Source organism: Schistocerca nitens, chromosome 7 (genome assembly GCF_023898315.1).
Source record: "Schistocerca nitens isolate TAMUIC-IGC-003100 chromosome 7, iqSchNite1.1, whole genome shotgun sequence".
NCBI classification, from domain to species: Eukaryota; Metazoa; Arthropoda; class Insecta; order Orthoptera; family Acrididae; genus Schistocerca; species Schistocerca nitens.
The window spans coordinates 546062823-546084760 of record NC_064620.1 but is presented as its reverse complement, the minus strand read 5'-3'; the positions used below and the strand labels follow the sequence as shown (position 1 = coordinate 546084760).

General features: G+C 43.7%; 1 protein-coding gene across 1 annotated transcript in view; it reads left to right on the top strand.

Annotated features, from left to right (window-relative positions):
- The first annotated feature begins 698 nt into the window (after positions 1-698).
- Positions 699-21938, top strand: part of LOC126195035 (U-scoloptoxin(16)-Er8a-like) — a 59809-nt gene continuing 38569 nt past the window's right edge. The window contains exon 1 of the mRNA XM_049933478.1: positions 699-857. Within this exon, the coding sequence (XP_049789435.1) occupies positions 755-857 (103 nt within the window). The 5' untranslated portion in view covers positions 699-754. The remainder of the gene's footprint in view (positions 858-21938) is intronic.

The window sequence follows — 21938 nt, the reverse complement described above, 5'->3', positions numbered from 1 at the left end:
TTACCTCAGCCCTGCCTTTGGGTAACGACATTTCGCTTCGCACAGTCGACTTTAACCACGGCGGCACGCGAACGGTTTACAAACTTATCCGTTTCGGAAGTGCTTCCAGCTTTGGCCAGAAAGCCAATGATGATGCTTTTTTTTTTTTTTTGACGTCAGATAAAGCGCTCCGTTTCCGCATTCTGACAACGACTGCACTACTTTCGGCGTCCCCCCGACACGCTTTATGTACCCTGTACTGCTAGTGCTGCCACCTGATGTCTGTGAGTGGTTACTGCACGCTGAGATCGAACATAGACGGTGATCACATTAATGTGACTATATCGTGTAGTTCGAAGTGATGATATCCAGTTACCTGACCTGTGAAATTTATTCGTAACTCTACGCGATGTCCTGAAAATGTAATACGCTACGGCACACAAGTCGTCTGGTCGTAGATACTGAATACTGCCAGTGTGAAACCGGGCCGGAGTCGCTAGTTCTCGTATATTTTTAACCGCATCAGTTTCCGCTAACTCTCCACTCTGTTCCGAGAAAAATATAAAAAGGAAAAACAACAACAAATGTCGAAGGTGATGGAGTTAACTTGCGGTGTCATCGCATTCCCAGGTACGAGAACTCCTCAAGGCCAGCCACCTTGCGTGAAAAATAAGAAGACGGGAAAGCATCGCCGCCGCTGCTGCTGGTGCGGTGTTAAAAGCGCGCGCCGCTCTGCCCGTTGATCATTATTATCCTGTGAAGCACCGGCTGAGCGATGCGCGCATCCCGGGTCTTGGTTTCAGCGCTGGCGCTGTTGGCGGCGGCTATCGCCGTGTCGGAGGCGGCGCAGTCCATCAAGCTGCTGTCGCCCAGTGCAGGTGAGGCGCCGGCGCTCGTACCGACCACAAACGGATTAACGCTACGAGTAAAACCACAACCTACCCTGCCACTTAATTATGATGTACAGTGCGCTCCATCTACCGGGAGATCAAAAAGTCAGTATAAATTTCAAAACTGAAAAAAATCACGGAATAATGTAGATAGAGAGGTATTGCAACGTAACCTTCCAGTACTGGTGGTGATATACGAGGTGTGGCTAGAAAAAACCCGGACTAGTACTGGTGAAACAATAAAACGAATGCAATAGGGCTGAAAGTCGCGTGGCCTGTCACGTGACTCTCGCTCCGCCCAGTGCTCGAGTTTCATCTGCCTCCTGCACTCAGTCTGCCCGTGGCGTCTGTTTTAAGTAGTTGACGTTTTGTCTGTGCGTCAGAAAATGTTGAGTGTACAGAAAGAACAGCGTGTTAACATCAAATTTTGTTTCAAACTAGAAAAATCTGCAAGTGAAACGTTTGTAATGTTTCAACAAGTGTACGGCGATGATTGTTTATCGCGAACACAAGTGTTTGAGTGGTTTAAACGATTTAAAGATGGCCGCGAAGACACCAGTGATGACTCTCGCACTTGCAGACCATTGTCAGCAAAAACTGATGCAAACATTGAAAAAATCGGTAAACTTGTTCGACAAGATCGCCGTTTAACAATCAGAGCAGTGTCTGAGTTAACAGGAGATGACAAGGAAAGTGTTAGGCAGATTCTTCATGAAAGTTTCAACATGAACAAAGTGTGTTCAAAAATGGTTCCAAAGTGTCTCACAATTGAACAGAACGAACGCCGAAGAATGATTTGTTCTGACATCCTGGAAAACATTGAAAGTGATCCCACCTTCTTACAAAATGTTATTACTTGCGATGAATCATGGTTTTTTACTTACGATCCCGAAACTAAACGCCAATCGATGCATTGGGAAACTCCTGATTCTCCACGACAAAAAAAGCACGAATGTCAAAATCGAAATTCAAGGCAATGATGATTGTTTTTTTTGACATGAAAGGGATTGTGCACATTTATTGGGTACCAGAGGGACAAACAGTGAATCAGCATTACTACATTAGCGTCCTGGCTACCCCACGTGAACGAGTACGGAGATAACGGAACGATTTTTGGAGAAAAAAGTCATGGATCCTTCACCAAGACAATGCCCCAGCTCACAGTGCGTTGTCAGTGAAGACGTTTTTGGCAAAACACAACATTCCCATCTTAGATCATCCACCCTGCTCACCTGATTTGGCCCCATGTGACTTTTTTCTTTTCCCTAAAGTCAAGTCAGCTTTGAAAGGAACTAGATTTGAGACTGTTGAAGCAGTAAAAGAAAAAGCGACGGAAGTAATGTATGGACTTACCGAAAATGATCTGCAGCATTGCTATGAACAGTGGAAAATTCGTATGGAGCGGTGTAGAGACCGAGGAGGAGAGTACATTGAAGGAGATAACATGAAATGGTAAATAATTGTAAATAAATGTTTTTTCCAGCATCAGTCGGGTTTTTTTCTAGCCGCACCTCGTACGTCCACCTAAGTAGGTAGATTACCGTCACTTTGACATGTCCTATCGCTCCTGCAAGCTACCGTCTGTAGTAAACGGTTTCTTAAATTCGTGTGGTCCACGAAATTACTGGCCCGTCCGAGTTATTGCTGGGTATTAATAATTTCCAACGGAAGGTTTTAACGAACCGGTAGAAATTTGAACGCAACGGATAACGCATTTTTTTGAACCACTACAGAAGGCACCTACACAGGGCTTAATAGGCATTATATAGCTTTTATTTGCTTTCATGACCCAGAATTCGACTGTGGTACTGACTGCCGCCTATTCTTTATGATGGAAGGAGTAAATAATCAGTCGAGGGTAGAGATTAATTGATATTTATTCAGTACCGATGGTATTTCAACAACTGGTCGTGTTTCTCTTGCAATGTACATAATCAAAACTGGTCTCTAGTTAACATGGTTCAGTTTCGCCACGTAATTATGGAATGGGACAGAGGAGCGCAGACCTGGCTTCAATGTAATTCTATACAACCGCACAATTATACCTAAACCCTCGGTCATTACATTCAGTTACTATAGATTACTCAGAACAAGTTCCGCAAAGATAATACAAGCAAAACTAGATCAGGGTGGAAGAGTATTTTGCAAATCTTTATCAAATCACTGGGCATTAAAATCCGATACTTTTCCTAGTGGCACGAGTATTTTAGTTAACGCACAACATCGCCAACAAATCAACTCGTTATGGGGGTGCGCAAGAAACATCACTTCAATGCTGTTCAACCCACATGGCCAAGTTTCAGTAGCCAACAGAAACCCAGAAAAATATGGACACACACGATTATTCCTTCCCTATTTTACACTCGCTCACTATCGTATGATTATTCATCGTGTAGCCGGCCGGTGTGGCCGTGCGGTTAAAGGCGCTTCAGTCTGGAACCGCGTGACCGCTACGGTCGCAGGTTCGAATCCTGCCTCGGGCATGGATGTGTGTGATGTCCTTAGGTTAGTTAGGTTTAATTAGTTCTAAGTTCTAGGCGACTGATGACCTCAGAAGTTAAGTCGCATAGTGCTCAGAGCCATTTGAACCATTTTGAACCATTCATCGTGTACAATATATTTTCAGACCGAAACTACAATTTATCAATGCGGCGGTTGCTCCAACCGACCACGTGGCGCGAAAGCAAGTTCACAAAGAAAACATATGGAAAATAAATAAAAACCCCCAAAATATTACTCTAAATGAAAGACCAGATTAAAATACATTGAATGAGTGAATTTCCTTTAAGCACAGAGCAATAACGTGACCGCGAGCTTAAGGCAGATGGTGCGTTGCCTGAACAAGGCACTAACGAAAGGTCTACTGAAATTCGAGTAAATTAAGAAAATCAATTCCCTTATGGGGTTTCAGTGGTAATTTCGCACCTGATTTCAACATCTGGACTTCATTACAGAGCAGATTTCAGACAATCTAATACCTATGTTAACATTACCAAAACGAGAGCTGCGTCTCCATGTCTGTCCAGCACCACGACCCAGGAACAAGTGCTCTTCCAACCGAATTCGCCTAACCGTTCCGCTTACAAACGTGGTGGGGGTCGCGCGCCAACCTGACAGAGCCAATACGCGCGCCTACGTGTCATCTTCGCCCTGACCCGCAAACTTGGACTCTGCTAAAGTTGTTCACGCTTGGGGGGTTGGTACTACCCTACCCCAGAACGACCATTCATGCAGTGTTACAATCTGTGCCTAAAGCTTTCTGCTAGTTCACACACTCACTCATTTATACCGTCCAAGCCACACAAAGGAAAGGAAAATGGGAAACGTGGTACACAACAGAAAAAAATCAATAAATAACAATGTTTAGTCCATTCTCTCCTTTTGGACACCAGCTGAGGTATTACCATCAAGAGAAAAAACTCTTGCTAATAATTTCTGCGTGCTAGAAATTTAATAAAACATTGGAACGGTACAACAAGTTCCGTTTCAGTACAAATTGACACACATGCTTGAAATGACATGGGGTTTTATTAGAACCAAAAAAATGGAAACGTTCAAAAAATGTCCGACAGATGGCGCTTCATCTGATCAGAATAGCAATAATTAGAATAACAAAGTAAGACAAATCGAAAATGGTGTTCTTTACAGGAAATGCTCAATATGTCCATCATCATTACTCAACGATAGCTGTAGTCGAGGAATAAAGTTGTGAAAAGCACTGTAAATCATGTCCGGAGTTAGGGTGAGGAATTGGCGTCGGATGTTGTCTTTCAGCATCCCTAGAGATGTCGGTCGATCACGATACACTTGCGACTTCAGGTAACACCAAAGCCAATAATCGCACAGACTGAGGTCTGGGGACCTGGGAGGCCAAGCATGACGAAAGTGGCGGCTGAGCACAAGACCATCACCAAACGACGCGCGCAAGAGATCTTTCACGCGTCTAGCAATACTTCGTTGTTTTTTTTTTTTTGTTCTAATAAAACCCCATGTCATTCCAAGCATGTGTGTCAATTTTTACCTCTCTATCTACAACATTCTGTGGTTTATTAAGTTTTCAAATTTATACTGACTTTTTGATCACCCGGTAGATCCACACGTACTCTGCAAACATGGCAGAGCATACCATGCATCATTACTAGTCATTTCTTTTAATGTTTCACTTGCAAATGGACGACTGTACAAATTTTTTTCAGTAACACAGTAGTGGAAATCAATGTAACGGCCAGGTTCCTACGCATGTACGAGGGTCACTCCAAAAGAAACCCACACTATTTTTGTAAAAATACAGTTTTCATTCTGCATGTGTGAGAGTTATACAGTGTGTAGATACATGCCTCCCGCTTGTTTCCAAACTTAGTTCAACCTGTTCCCGTGAATGGCATCGTCACAGCATGTCTTCAAGATGGCTGCTACACTTCGTCAGAAGCAACGTGCTGTCATAGAATTTCTGTGCTGTGAAAACGAGACAGTGGAAAACATCCACAAGAGGTTGAAAAACGTGTATGCTGCTGTCGATCGCAGTACAGTTAGTCGGTGAGCAAGCAGGTTACATGATGAAAGTGGGCGCGGCAATATTGAGGATTGTCTTCGCAGCGGCAGGCCCCGTACTGCACACACGCCAGACAATGTGCAGAGAGTTAACGAATTGGTCACTGCTGACAGAGTATCACAGTGAACGAATTGTCATGCTATGTTGGGATAGGGGAAGGAAGTGTTTGCAGAATACTGAAAGTGTTGACGTTAAAAAAAGTTTGTGCCAGGTGGGTTCCCAGGATGTTGACAGTGGCTCACAAAGAAACAAGAAAAACGGTATGCAGCGAACTTTTGGAACAGTACTAGAATGGTGGAGATGAATTTCTTGGAAGAACTGTGACAGGTGATGAAACATGGCTCCATCATTTTTCACCAGCGACGAAGAGGCAATCAGTGGAGTGGCATCATGCAAATTCACCCAAGGAAAAAAAATTCAGAACCACAACTTCTGCTGGAAATGTTATGGCTACGGTGTTTTTCGATTCCGAAGGACTTTTGCTTGTGGACATAATGCCAAGTGGAACCACCATAAATTCTGATGCATATGTGACGACACTGGAGAAACTTCAAGGTCGACTGAGTCGTGTTCGACGACATCGGCAAAAGCAGGACAATGCACGGCCACGTGTCAGTCAAAAATCCATGGAAGCGATCACAAAACTCGGATGGACAACACAGTCCTGACCTGGCTCCATGTGACTATCATCTCTTTGGCAAGCTGAAAGACTCTTCGTGGAACAAGCTTTGAAGATGATGGCTCCCTTGTGGACGCTGCAAAACAGTGGCTCCAACAGGTTGGTCCAGAATTTTTGCGTGCGGGTATACAGGCGCTGGTTCCTAGATGGCGTAAAGCAGTTGAGAGGGATGGAAATTATGTGGAGAAATGAAAGTATTGTTCCTAAAGGATGTATCTACACACTGTAAAACTTTCAAACGAGTAGAATAAAAGATGCATTTAAAAAAAATAGTGAGAATTTCTTTTGGAGTGACCCTCGAAATACACAATGTCTGAAGCATACATGTATCGAATTTATTGTGAAAGTGGTCGCCTGCTTCGCTAGGTGGTAACGTGCTTGCCTACCATGCAGCGGGCCCGGGTTCGATTCCCGGTCGCATTGGAGATTTTCACCACTCGTGGGCTGGGTGTGTTGTGTTGTCATCATCTGCTGCAAGGCGCCCAATATGCCGCCAACTGAAAGACTTGTACTTGGCGGCCAAACCCGAATTGGACCTCCCGGCCAACAATGGTGTACGATCATTTCATTTTTTTTCTTTCATTGTCAAGGTAGTAAATACACGTAAGACATAATCATGACGGAATTACGTAGTTCCTTTCATAAAACGAGTTACAAAATAAGTTGTTTGCATTTCCTGGATGGAAATTGATATAAAGGCACTCACTGTCCTGTTGCGTTATTGCACGGTTCGTAGCAGGAGAGTTCCTGTGAAGTTTGGAAGGTAGGAGACGAGATACTGGCAGAAGTAAAGCTGTGAGGACGAGGTCTCGTGCTTGCGTAGCACAAAGTGTTGAGTGCTGTTGACAAGGGATTTCAAATTAATTCCGTATTTCTGGATTTCCGGAAGGCCTTTGACACTGTACCACACAAGCGGCTTGCGGTGAAATTGCTTATTTTATGGAATATCGTCTCAGTTATTTGACTGGATTCGCGATTTCCTGTCAGAGAGGTCACCTTTCGTAGTAACTGACGGGAAATCATCGAGCAAAACAGATGTGATTTGTGGCGTTACCCAAGGTAGTGGTATAGGCCCTTTGCTGTTCCTTATCTGCATAAACGATTTGGGAAACAATCCGAGTATCCGTCTTAGGTTGTATGCATCTGACGCTGTCGTTTATCGACTAGTAAAGTCATTAGAAGATCGAAACAAATAGCAAAAAGATTTAGAAAAGATATATGTATGGCGCGAAAATTGGCAACTGATCCAAAATAACGAAAAGTGTGAGGTCATCCACATGAATGCTAAGAGGAATCCGCTAAACTTCGGTTACACGATAAATCAGTCTAATCTAAATGCCGTAAATTCAACTAAATACTTAGGAATTACAATTACGAACAACTTAAATTGAAAGGAACACACAGAAAATGTTGTGGGGAAGGCTAACCAAAGACTGCGTGTTATTGGCAGGACACTTAGAAAGTGTAGCAAATCTACACTACGCTTGTCCGTCCTGTTTTAGAATACTGCTGCGCGGTGTGGGATCCTTACCAGATAGGACTGACGGAGTACATCGAAAAAGTTCAAAGAAGGGCAGCACGTTTTGTATTATCGCGAAATAGGGGAGTGAGTGTAACTGAAATTATACAGGATTTGGAATGGACATCAATAAAACAAAGACGTTTTTCTTTGCGGAGTAATATTCTCACGAAATTCCAATCAACAACTTTCTCCTCCAAATGCAAAAATATTTTGTTGACACCGACCTACATAGGGAGAAACGATCATGATAAAATAGGGGAAATCAGAGCTTGTACTGAAAGATATAGGTGTTCGTTCTTTCCGCGCGCTATACGATATTGGAATAACAGAATCGTGAAGGTAGTTCGATGAACCCTCTGCCAGGCACTTAAATGTGATTTGCAGAGAATCCATATGGATGTAGATGTACGAGGGCCGTTCAGAAAGTAACCTCCGGTTGATTTAAAAAAATACACCAAGTTAAATAAAAATATTTTAATATATACATCTTACAACTACATCTTTGCACTATTTTTCTACATAGTCTCCATAGCGATTGAGGCACTTATCGTATCTCTTCACAAGCTTTGAAATTCCTTCTGCATAAAAATCACCCGCTTGTGCCTGGAGCCAGCCTGTGACCGCATCTTTGAGCTCTTCGTCGTCATCAAACCGCTGTGACCCGAGCCATTTCTTCAAATGCATGAAGAGGTGATAATCACTTGGCGCCAGGTCTGGGCTGTAAGGTGGATGGTTGATAACGTCCCACTTGAAGGACTCAAGAAGGGCCGTTGTTCTGCGAGCAGAGTGAGGACGGGCGTTATCGTGCAAAAAAACGATACCGGAAGTCAGCATACCTTACAGCCCAGACCTGGCGCCAAGTGATTATCACCTCTTCATGCATTTGAAGAAATGGCTCGGGTCACAGCGGTTTGATGACGACGAAGAGCTCAAAGATGCGGTCACAGGCTGGCTCCAGGCACAAGCGAGTGATTTTTATGCAGAAGGAATTTCAAAGCTTGTGAAGAGATACGATAAGTGCCTCAATCGCTATGGAGACTATGTAGAAAAATAGTGCAAAGATGTAGTTGTAAGATGTATATATTAAAATACTTTTATTTAACTTGGTGTATTTTTTTAAATCAACCGGAGGTTACTTTCTGAACGGCCCTCGTACTTTGTCCACCCTCTGTTCTTCCTAATTACGTCAAAAATTCTCTTCGATATTGATTTTTGTTAAGGTAGTGAAACTGTCACTTTTCTCATGTCGTTCACTTCAGCTCACATACGGCTTCAGATTGTCTTTTATTGCGACAAACGCGCCTTGCAAGTATTTCACAAAGGTTTGCTACGGGTTTCGTATCCAGGCTACGTGCAAGCTAGTACAAGACATCGATATCTTTACCTTCAAACCACGTTTTTGTTGTACAGAAATCTGCAGAGATCCATTATCTTGTTGAAAAATTAGACTTTCGTCCCTTAGGTGCTTGTACATTCTAATCCATTCTGTCTCGAGAATATCAGTACATATTACAGTTCATTTTAGTGGTAACCCAAGCAATGGGTGATTTACATTTAGTGCAGAATGCTGTCGAAATAATAACACTTCCACTGTTCATTTCTACCTGCTACTCTGCCCACAAATCACGTCAATCATATTTAAATTCATCCTACCTATCTAAATTAAACTTCTTGTCATCACTGAAGATCAGTTTGTCTCATTTTGAAGTCCAGGGCAGACGATTTTCAGCAAACTCCAATCGAACCTGTTTAGTTTTGGTGTTATACTAGATTTCTGCAACGTCTCTTGAATGCAAGTTGTTTTCATCTGACAAAATTTGTCGTACACTTAAGGCAGTTACTGGCAATTGTAAATCAGCAGCAAGTTGAGAAGAATAACGGTTTGTTGCCCTTACTTTGCGCAAAAATAACCGTTTCGATGCTTCAGATAATTTACTACTTTGCACATATTTTCCGTTTTGTCCGTATCGTGGGCCGAATCTAACCAAATTATAAATCACTGTACTTGAACGGTTCAACTTCTCCGCGGTCTGGTGATCAAAGAGTCCCATTGTCTTCCACGCACCGATTTTTGATTTTCCATTACATGATAATTGTTTTGCTTGTGGCTACGTCACAATCGTTGTTTGTGTACACAATTCGCAATGTCACTAAAGGTGTCTATTTCCTATCTGCAGGAAATGCATGTATGCACACACTAACATCGCACGGAGCCGACTGCCTTTATACTAAGTTCCACGTTCTGCCATCTAAATCGTTGAATTCTTCTTGTGTACTGTACTACTGACATCAGTTGCGATACTATCTGACTGCATTAGTCAGTATACTGTATCTCATACTATTGCAAATACACTGCGCGCAACTATTCCAACCGACAATGTTAATTTTTCTGGAAAAATCCATACATTTATACTATTTCCCACTATTGAAACTGTTGCCAATCGCCTTTTTGACGCTACAGTTTTTATTTTCCCATTACGGATTTCGAGTCGCCCACCGACCGATCATCAGATAGTACGCAGTTCTTAGTGATTGTAGCATTGTCAGCGTCGTTGTGTAGCTGCGGCAAGACGGGAAAAAATTGAAACAAATAAGAATTCATTGTGGTGATCTGAAAATATTTTCATTGTTAGGTGGAGCTGTGGCAGTAATTGTAACTCTTTTAATTCATGGGATTAAACCTGCCACACAAAAATATTTGGAAAACATAGTTTATATTTGCTAGTTATGTTAATTACGCGGCGCTGCATAAACTTTGCCATAGGTAACTGATTTATTTAATTCCGGTAATTTCAGGTGAGGGCTGTTTATCTGCCACTTTTTTCAAAAAACTAACAACTGACTAAAACACCTGCCGTTATTTCATGCAGTACAACGCAAGAGTACACACTGCAGATTCGTGTATAACAGTACATTATCTGATCAAATGGATGCTGACACCTGTTAGTGGACATTAATGTAGGGCCTCTGCACCCCTTGGCTTTATGACGGCTTCAACTGTTCTAGAGGCACTTTCAAAGAGATGTCTGAATGTCCATGGAGAAATGAACGGCCATTCTTTCTCAAAAGCAAAATTAGAGAAGGTAAGATGTAGCAAACCGGTTTCGGGAACGAAGTCGACGTTCTAACTTATCCAAAAAGTGTCCTGGGCAGGAATATGTGTAGTTGTGCAGGGCCAGTACATTTCAGGAACGTTACTGTCGAAAAACCATACCCTCACAGGTGCTGCTTTACGGCATGATGCGCTATCACGCCGATTCGAGTACAGTCATTGTCTCCTCTACCATGCGCGTAACACTATCCTGTAAAATGTCTTCATATCCTTCAGCATTTAGCGTTTTGTTAAGCGCAGTTTGGAGACCGCGAAAACTCGCCGTACAGTAAACTACCCCTTCCGTACTTCACTGTTGGCAGTACACATGATGGCAAGTAACGTTTTCCAGGCATTCACTAGACCCAAAAACTTCGATTGGACTGCTACAGGGCCTAGCGTGATTCGCCATTCCAAACCACTTGCTTCCACTCATCCATCGTTCAGTGGCGTTTACTTCAATCGTCGCTCAGTATTGAGTACAAAGATGTGCGGCTTATGAGAAGCTGTTCGAGAACTGTACCCCACTTTTCTTAACTCCCTATGTAGTGTTCCTTTCCATATATTTGACATGAACAATATAAATAACGACAAAAGAACTATACATGCATAATGTTGTGTGAACTTAAATGCCTAATTATAATACGGACAAAGTGACGAAATAACTTTAAAGACAATTTATCGATTCTGATAATAGAAAAAAGACATTGTTCTCCGTGATATAAGATGAAATGTGTAAACTAAAGAACACTATAATCTTTGTCATATTATTAAAGGACGGAAAGACAATGAACGAACTTTGTCGTCTTCTGATGTTTTCTTGTGTCTTAGCTATTGTTTGAGTGCAGAAAGTACGATTGTATTGCGATAGCTTTTGTCTTGCTCTCATTTAATTATTAGAACAGAATTGATGTGTAAAAGAGTTACGAAAATATAATATCCTAATGTGGAGTGCAGAGTAATCATTTAAGGAACCCACGCAACATTTGTTATAACGTAAGAGTTTGTGTAGCATTTTTTGCAGCTACTGCGGAGCTAGCTGCGATCATCTTTGACTTAGAAAGTTGGCCGCCATTACGCGGCGCATTTAAACTTTTTATTTCCACGGGAAATACGACGAAGCCGGAGCAGAAGAACTTAATTAAAAATACTATCAGAATTAATTAGCATCAAATCACAAGATTTATTTTATCATAAAGTGACTATTTTCAGTGATACAATTTATTAAGCGTCGGGTGCCTCTTTGCATAAATTTTATTACGCTAACGCATGTGATATTATTTGTAGGGAACCTGGTGCTCGTTTTCAATCAGAATTTAAAGTTTAATTTGGCAAACTGCAAATATAATATTGCTTATTTGTAATTGTTTCTTACGAGGTTTTATGAAAGACAGCTTTACGAAATTTCAACTTCACGAACTTAATAGAATCCTCATATAACTTATAGCAGAAAGAGACATTACACCTACATACTGTCGTTGTTTTAACTGGACTGCCGTTGACGCTTTGGAACTCACGAGCGATTATTTCCATTGATTGTATCCCGTTTTTACATTCACCTTCAGCCGCGCTCGACAGTCTGTGTCCTTTAATAGGTGAGGTCTGTCTGATCTCGATTTAGCTGCAGTTGTTCCTTCGCATTTCCACTTTACAGTCACATAACCAACCGGGCAGCCTTTACAGTGGTTGAAATGTCCCTAATAGATGTGTTAGCCCGGTGACACACAATGTCTACTCCACGTTCAAAGTCACCGAACTCTCATAAGCGACTTATTCTGCTCTTTCTGATTTTCTACCCTCAACACAATACTCTCCGCCATCTTCTGCACTGACAGGTCCGCCTCTGGTGAACTCTGGTGGCCAGTATGCACTACGTAGGGGTGTCTGGATACATTTGTACAAATAGTGTGTTACGATCTTGTTACCACATGCTATCTCCGAAGAAACCATGAATAATAGAAAAAATAGTCCATCTGATCAATGTATGAAGGAAGTAAAATATTCAGTGAAATTTAGCAATACAGAAATACTGTACAAGTCAATTGGGAATGAAATAAATAAGGAGTACAGGGTAGCTAAGGCAAGCATGAAAAAGGTGAAGAAATCGGAACAGAAATTACTGTCGGAAGGACTGACACAGCATGCGGAACAGTCATAACAACCTTCGGCGAAATTAAAAGCATTGGTGGTAACGTTAACAGTGCAGTGAAAATACCACTATTAAATGCAGAGGAGAGAGCGGACAGATGCACGGGTTACAATGGAAGCCTCCGTGAGGGGAGACCTGTCTGATGACTTGATAGAAAAAGAAACAGAAGTAGATAACGAAGAAAAAATGGTTCAAATGGCTCTGAGCACTATGGGACTCAACATCTGAGGTCATCAGTCACCTAGAACTTAGAACTACTTAAATCTAACTAACCTAAGGACATCACACACAACCATGCCCGAGGTAGCAATCGAACCTGCGACCGTAGCGGTCGCGCGGTTCAGGACTGAAGTGCCTAGAACAGCTCGACCACAGCGGCCGGCGATAGCGAAGAGATAAGGGATATAGTATCACAATCAGAACTTCAAAGGACTTTGAATGACTTAGCGCCAACGGCCCTGCCACAGTGGTAACACCGGTCACCGCCAGATCACCCAAGTTAAGCGCTGTCTGGCTGCGCTAGCACTTGGATAGGTGACCATCGGTCTGCCGAGCGCTGTTGGCAAGCGGGGTGCACTCAGCCCTTGTGAGGCAAACTGAGGAGCTACTTGATTCAGAAGTAGTGGTTCTGGTCTCGTAAGCTGACACGGCCGGGAGAGCGGTGTGCTGACCACATGCGCGTCCGTGTCCGCATCCAGTGACGCCTGTGGTCTGAGGATGACACAGCGGCCGGTCGGTACTGTTCGGCTTTCCAAGGCCTGTTAGGACGGAGTTTAGTTTTAGTTTGGTTTTGAATGACTTAACAATCTATCAGAATTTCTAAAATAATTGAGGTAAGTGGCAACAAAACGATTATTCACGTTCGTGTGTAAAGTCTATGAGTCTCGCTATATACCAACTGACTTTTAGAAGAGTATCATCAACACAATTCCGAAGATGACAAGAGCCGACACGTGCGAAAATTATGGCACAGTCAGTGTAACAGCGCGTGCATGCTAGTTGCAAACAAGAAAAATATACAGAAAAGGAAAAGAAAACTGATCTGTTCGATGACAGCCAGTTTGGCTTTAGGAAAGGTAAAGGCACCAGAGAGTCAGTTCTGATGTTGCAGCTGATAATGGTAGAGGTACATAAGGTAAATTAAGAAACGTACATAGGATTTGTCGACCTGGAAGAAAGCGTTCGACAACATAAAATGGTGTCAGATGTTCTAAGTCTAAGGAAAATAAGGGTAGTCTATAGGGAAGGACTGGTAATATACAACATATACAAGAACTAAGACGAAACAACGAGACTGCAGTATCAACGACGAAGTACTCGGATTAAAACGAGTATAAGACAGGGATGTTGTCTTTCACCACTACTGTTTTCAACTCGTACATCGAAGAAACAGTGACAAAAGTAAAAGAAAGGTTCAAAAGTGGGATTAAAATTCAAGGCGAGAGGGTATCAATGATGAGAGATTCGCTAATGACGTTGCTATCCTTAGTTAAAGGGAAGAAGAATAACAGGATATGCTGGATGGAGTGAACAGTCTGATGAGTACAGAATATGGATTGACAGTAAACTGAAGAAAGACGAAAGTAATAAGAAGTATCGGAAATGAGAACTAAGAGAAACTTAACATCATAATTATGTATGATGCAGTAGACGAAATCGAGGAATTCGTCTACCTAGGCAGCAGAAATGGTTAACCGACCAAGGGGGGATATAAAAAGGAGACTCGCACTGGCAAGAAGGACGTACCTGGCCAAGAGAAGTCTACTAGTATCAAACACAGGCCCTAATTTGAAGAAGGAATTTCTGAGAACGTGCGTTTGGAGCACAGAAATATGGACAATGGGAAAACCGGAACAGAAGAGACGTGAAGCATTTGGGATGTAGTGCTAGACATGAATGCTGAAAATTATGCGGATCTGCAGAGGAAAGAAATGAGGAGATTCTCCGCAGAGTCGACAAGGGAAGGAACTTCTAGGAAACTCTGACAAGAAGAAGGGACAAGATGATAGGACATCCGTTAAAACACTAGGTAGCGACTTCCATGGTATTAGAGGGAGCTGTAGAGAGTAAAAATTGAAGAGGGAGGCAGAGATTGGAATACATGCAACAAACACCGAAGTACCAGGCAAAGGGAGGCAAGTGGGAACCACCCTTCAATGCTCCTCACCATGTCACCGTCTGTCTAGGGGACATGCTTGGCTCTTTTGCTCCCAGCAAGTCCCTCCAGCTATTGTCATACAAATACCCCCCCCCCTCCCCCGTCTGGGTATTTTTTCCCGCCTAATGCCACACATAGCACTAGCATCATACCCGATGCAGCCTGTAATTCTAGTGTTAACTATAATTTGGCGACTACGAAAGAGGATTTCTGAGGGAAGCAGAAGAAGCAAATCTGGCCCCTAGATACACAGCAACCCCCCTGTGAGCAGGTATCGAAACCGCTGTTTCATGCTTCCATGGAAGCAGAAGTCACAAACTGAAGTACAGATCGTTTATGTATTGTTCGTAATCGAAACTGAAATTATCTCATTAACGACATGATCAGCGAATTTATTAATTGCATCAATTACATGCACTTACTAAATGGAAAGGAAACAGTACCATATAGAAGTAATACTATCATTTTTTCCTGGGTGATCCCGACAGCCCGAAACAAGTAGTGCATATAAATATAGGGAGTCCTGGGTATAAATGTACATATTTCTAATGATGACTGAGGTCGGTGTCTTGGACAACATTACATCATTATTTACGCCGTCTGCAGACTAATAATTACAGCTATTACAAGTTTTGTTTTTAGGTTGGATAGTACCTACACGTACGCGTGGCACAGGCAAGCCACTAATGCTTGTTTTCCCATGGACAGAAGGTCATGTATTGAAATGTGGACGTGTGTACGCAGTGCACGTGTAGTTTCGGCAGTGCAGAAAACGTCAGGTCCTGAAGTTTCTGAAGTGTTTGTGTAACGACTTTTCGAGAAAGACCAACCAACACACTGATGTGCGTACATATTAAGGCTTCAAAGTGGTTCAAATGCCTCTGAGCACTATGGGACTTAACTTCTCAGGTTATCAGTCCCCTAGAACTTAGAAATACTTAAACCTAACTAACCTAAGGATATCACACACATCAATGCCCGAGGCAGGATTCGAACCTGCGCCCGTAGCAGTCCCGCGGTTCCAGACTGCAGCGCCTAGAACCGCTCGGCCACCACGGCCGACATATGAAGGCACCACGTATAAAAATATCTGTACTTACACCTGTTACACCTTGTATTTCAACTACAGCCTGATGAGTTATGTCTTTCTTCAGAGGTAAAACTTGCAACACAGTGCATGGAAGACGTTTTCCCTTTTATTGAAGCTGTCATACTTTACATACTGGTAGCTTTGCACAACCATTTCACTTTCAGTCGTGCTTAGGTAGCTCAGACGGTAGAGCACTTGCCCGCGAAAGAAAATGGTCCTAAGTTCGAGTCTCGGTCCGGCACAAAGTTTTAATATGCCAGGAAGTTTCATTTCACTTTTCCCATCATCCACTTGTGTGTGTGTGTGTGTGTGTGTGTGTGTGTGTGTGTGTGTGTGTGTGTGTGTGTGTCTGTGTCTGACTCATCATCACTTACTTCAGATGTGATTGTTTTCAAGATAAATTCATCGACAGCAATATAGTCAACACCAGCCCAGCGTTATTCCTCTGTCTCCTGCACGCTTTTTGCAGTATCCGTCACAATCTTCAGCAGCAACTGATGGAAAAGAAGTGTCTATGAGACTCCGTACATTTGCGGCAGACACGTACCCTGATATGTTGCGCACCCTAACAAGCCCTTTCTTTTTCTCCCATGCTAATTCTGTTACGTTTAGATCGCAATTATAAGGCGACGAGTGTCTTCTTTCAACCAACTACTCCTCAGCATATGATTTGTCAGTTGTCCTATTCTCATAAACTAATACACGAAGTGAAATGATAATTGAATGAACACCCTAGCTGCAAACAGGCGTTGATGTTCTTCATTGGGGACATATTGAAAATGTGTGCCCCGACCGGGACTCGAACCCGGTATCTCCTGCTTACATGGCAGACGCTCTATCCATCTGAGCCACCGAGGGCACTGTGCAACAAAATTAAAGGATCACTCACTTGAATGAACCCTTCGACGTATAGATTTTAAATGTGGCTCAAAGATTCCGAAAATCTTTCTCTGTACGCGTGGTGCCCTACGGCGTCACCCTCGGCCTCGTCGATTCTTCTAATAGTGAGGTGTCGACACATGCAAAGAAAAACCACAGCTCGTAAATTCATGTGAGCTGTAAAGTGGGTTAATGATGTCACATTGGCACCAAATTTTACTACAATTCTGCCCAACGCCACAGTGCATGTGTCACACGATGAGAAAGTTGCCAGAGCTCCTGTTACACACATTTCACCTCTTCTTCTGACGTCTCTGCGATGGAGGTCCGAACAACGACACCCAGCCTTGAATCACGGAGCTTGCTAACGAGTAGAAGAGGAAAAAATTTCAGAGACACCGCCGCTTAGAATCGACATGGATAGGCCTCAGGAGGTGGCATAGATGTCCTCAATGAAACCACCCTTGGCCCTGGGGCGTTGGTTCCCACACATTTCACAGTTTAAAACAACAGTTCGCAGAGTTTTGAGTGACAGGAAGATGTTCTTGACAACTTTTGGCACCGATGAAACCCTAGGGCGTTTCAACCCTTCTCGAAAGACATTGTGAGGCTGCATTCCAATTGCACGTGTTCACAATTTCTGCTCTCGTGTACAGGCTGGAACCACTATAGAGCGTTCAAAACCATTCAACGAAATATTAACGTGATCCGAAGCGGCAAAGGGTACTTAAGCTTTTTCAGCCTTCATATTGTCCGGTTTGCTGTGGTGCAACTACGCGGGAGTCCAAGATGAAGACGTGTGTGAATGAAACGACAGAGGGCCCCTCTAAGACCCCCCCACCCCCACCCAACCCCAGTACAAATGTACCTGTCAGAAACTTTGACACCAGTTTAGCTTCGCGGCTGCTCTAGCGCCTGAAGTTAGGCAAATCCCACCAGGCGGTATCGGTTGCCAAATCCTCAGGCACCAGTCCTGAAACCAGGCCATTTGTTGTCGAAATTCCTGAAGATACATTTCTAACGTGCTCAACAAAGGTGCGTGGGTGTTATCGAACAGGGGGGCGGTGTTAGAGGGAACCTTTGACGTTTTATTCACACACAAACTAATGTTTCACACCCGTGCGATCACGCCACAGGAAGATTGAAAAAGTGCCCTTTGCTGCTTCGGTTCACGATAACATTTCGTTGATTAGTTTTGAACGGTCATTAGTGGTTCCAACCTTTACACGAGAGCAAAAATAGCAATGGGGATGCAGCCTCACAATATCCTTCGACAAAGGTTGAAATGTCAGACGTTGTCAAGAACTTCTTCCTTTCGCTCAACGCACTGCGAACTGTCGTTTTCAGCTACGAAATGTGCTGGAAACAACGCCCCAGGGCAAGTGTGGTTTCATTCACGCCATTTATGCCACACTCTTAGGCCTTTTGGTGTCGATTCTTACCGGCGGTACGTCTGAGACGTAATCTTCTGCCACCCATTAGCAAACCGCATGACTTCTACGCTGGGTGTCGCTGTTCGAACTTCCATCGTACAGACGTTAAAAGAAGGGGTGAAATCTAGGTAAGAGGGGCTGTGACGAGCTGCTCATCGAGTGAGATCCACAGTGTCATTGGGCAGAATTATGGTGAAATTTGGTGCCAATGTGACATCATTAACCCACCTTACAATTCACATAAATTCCGATCTGTGGCCTTTTTTTCACAAGTGTCGACATCTTGCTGTTTGAAGCATTGTCGAACCCGAGGTTGACGTCGCAGGATTCTACGCTTTTCTACTATAACAGTAGAAATGGGAGGCAAATATTGGGTTTCGAAAAAGTGAATCTTTAATTCAGTTGGGCAGTGTACATATTCAGGTCTGCGGTGCCTATCACCGAATTTACAGTTAACACACTGTATACACTTTCAGATATCCCTGCTATTGTTTTAACTTTTCAATAAATAACAGTGTCAAGCACTCTAAAATGAATCTTTATCTCAACGATGATCCCCTCATTCGAGCAGGATTTTTGACCACTGACTCATTTCTTCATAATTTCATTTCTTCATATTTTAGAATGAGATCACTTAGTGACTTAGAACAAAGTTTACGCATAATTTCAAACAGTTAGGAAACATTTTTCTCGGCGACAACGTCCAAAAAATGATGAAAGCAAAGAAGTTTATTGCCTACTACATTTTCGTGGTCTTGCAGAAAACTGCCGTATTATGCGTGACGTTTAAATTTATTACTTTTTTTACTACTACCGCTAATCACGACAAATTTTGCAGATTGTATTCATATGCGCCCCTATATATACTTCAAATACGAAATAAAATAAGCGTGTGGCATCGTTGGCTGTGAGGCCCCATCCGGGGAAGTTCGGCCGCCAAGTGCCAGTCTTATTTCAGTCCACGCCACATAGGGAGACTTGCGCGCTGGTGATGTAATTGAAAGGATGATGAGGACAACACAACACCCAGTCCACGAGCGGAGAAAATCTCCAACCCGGCCGGGAATCGAACCTGGGCCCGGTTTCACGGGAGCGAGCACGTTAGCACCCAGCTAAGCAGGCGGACGCTTACAAACTATATCGTTGTAGGACACATAGTTCAGAAGAAATTACGTCATAAACATTGAGCTGCGTGAAAACGAAACTGCAGGGCAATATTCGCTAGCGATACAGATGAAATATGTGTGAAACCTAGACTATTGGCCATTAAAATTGCTACACCAAGAAAAAAATGCAGATGATAAACGTGTATTCATTGGACAAATATATTATACTAGAACTGACACGTGATTACATTTTCACGCAATTTGGGTGCATAGATCCTGAGAATTCAGTACACAGAACAACCACCTCTAGCCGTAATAACGACCTTGATACGCCTGGCCATTGAGTCAAACAGAGCTTGGATGGCGTGTACAGGTGCAGCTGCCCATGCAGCTTCAACACAATACCACAGTTCATCAGGAGTAGTGACTGGCGTATTGTGACGAGCCAGTTGCTCGGCCACCATTGACCAGACGTTTTCAATTGGTGCGAGATCTGGAGAATGTGCTGGCCAGGGCAGCAGTCGAACATTATCTGTATCCAGAAAGGCCCGTACAGGACCTGCAACATGCGGTCGTGCATTATCCTGCTGAAATGTGGGGTTTCGCAGGGATCGAATGAAGGGTAGAGCCACGGGTCGTAACACATCTGAAATGTAATGTCCACTGTTCAAAGTGCCGTCATTGCGAACAAGAGGTGACCGAGATGTGTAACCTATGGCACCCCATACCATCACACCGGGTGATACGCCAGTATGGCGAGGACGCTTCCAATGTGCGTTCACCGCAATGTCGCCAAACACGAATGCGACCATCATGATGTTGTAAACAGAACCTGGATTCATCCGAAAAAATGATGTTTTGCCATTCGTGCACCCAGGTTCGTCGTTGACTCCACCATCGCATGCGCTCCTGTCTGTGGTGCAGCGTCGAGGGTAACCGCAGCCATGGTCTCTGAGCTGATAGTCCATGCTGCTGCAAACGTCGTCGAACTGTTCGTGCAGATGGTTGTCGTCTTGCAAACGTCCCCATCTGTTGACTCAGGGATCGAGACGTGGCTGCACGATCCGTTACAGCCATGCGGATACGATGCCTGTCATCTCGACTGCTAGTGATACGAGGCCGTTGGGATCCAGCACGGCGTTCCGTATTGCCATCCTGAACCCACCGATTCCATATTCTGCTAACAGTCATTGGATCTCGACCAACGCGAGCAGCAATGTCGCGATACAATAAACCGCAATCGCGATAGGCTACAATCCGACCTTTATCAAAGTCGGAAACGTGATGGTACGCATTTCTCCTCCTTACACGAGGCATCACAACCACGTTTCACCAGGCAACGCCGCTCAACTGCTGTTTGTGTATGAGAAATCGGTTGGAAACTTTCCTCATGTCAGCACGTTGTAGGTGTCGCCACCGGCGCCAACCTTGTGTGAATGCTCTGAAAAGCCAGTCATTTGCATATCACAGCATCTTCTTCCTGTCAGTTAAATTTCGCGTCTGTACCACGTCATCTTCGTGGTGTAGCAATTTTAATGGCGAGTAGTGTATATGACGCGTGTGTATGCGGGGGAAGGCATGTGAAAAAAGTCGTTCTAAGCCCGTGTATCGATTTGAACCAAACTTGCTACACATATTGCCTACCATCCAGAAAGAAATACTGTAGATGTAACTACCATCTACCTCTTATTGTACTGGGGGTGTTGACATGGTGAGAGAGAAAGGTGGGGAGGGAGGAAGAGATGTGAAGAAAGAGGGGGGAGGACACTGACACAGATGTGAAGTGGGTGGAGAAATGAACAGAGAAAGGGAAGAGGAGCCGATTGGCAGATAGAGAAGGGGGAGAAATAGATTGACAGAGGAACGAAAGAGGAGGACATGGATAGAGAGAGGAGGAGGAGGAGCAAACAGAGAGAGAGAGGGAGCAGGAGATGGTTAGAGAGATGGAGAGGAGAAAATGGATACAGAAAAGGCATAGTAGATGACCAGAAAGAGAGGACTTGAGGAGACAGTTGGAGAAAGGGGAGAGGAGATGTACGGAGAGAGGAGAGAGAAGGAGTGAGGAGGGTGTGGGGCGGGACTCAGTGGGAGGAGAAGGAAATCGGCAGAGGGGAAGCAGCAGACGGACATAGCAGGTAGGAGGAATAGATGGAAATTGGAGGAGATGAACAGAAAGAGGGGGGAGGAGATGAACAGAATGATGGGGGAAGAGATAGACTGAGAGGTGGGAAGAGGAAATAGGCAGAGAAATAGATGAGGAGATGGAGAGAGAGGGAAAGGAGAAGGAGGTGACAGAAGGAGAGGAGATGGACAGAGAGAGAGGTCAGCAGGTGATGGAGGCAGGGAGGACGAGATGGGGCAGGAAGAGCTGGAGTCAGAGGAAAGCAGGAGATCTACAGAGGGATATGGA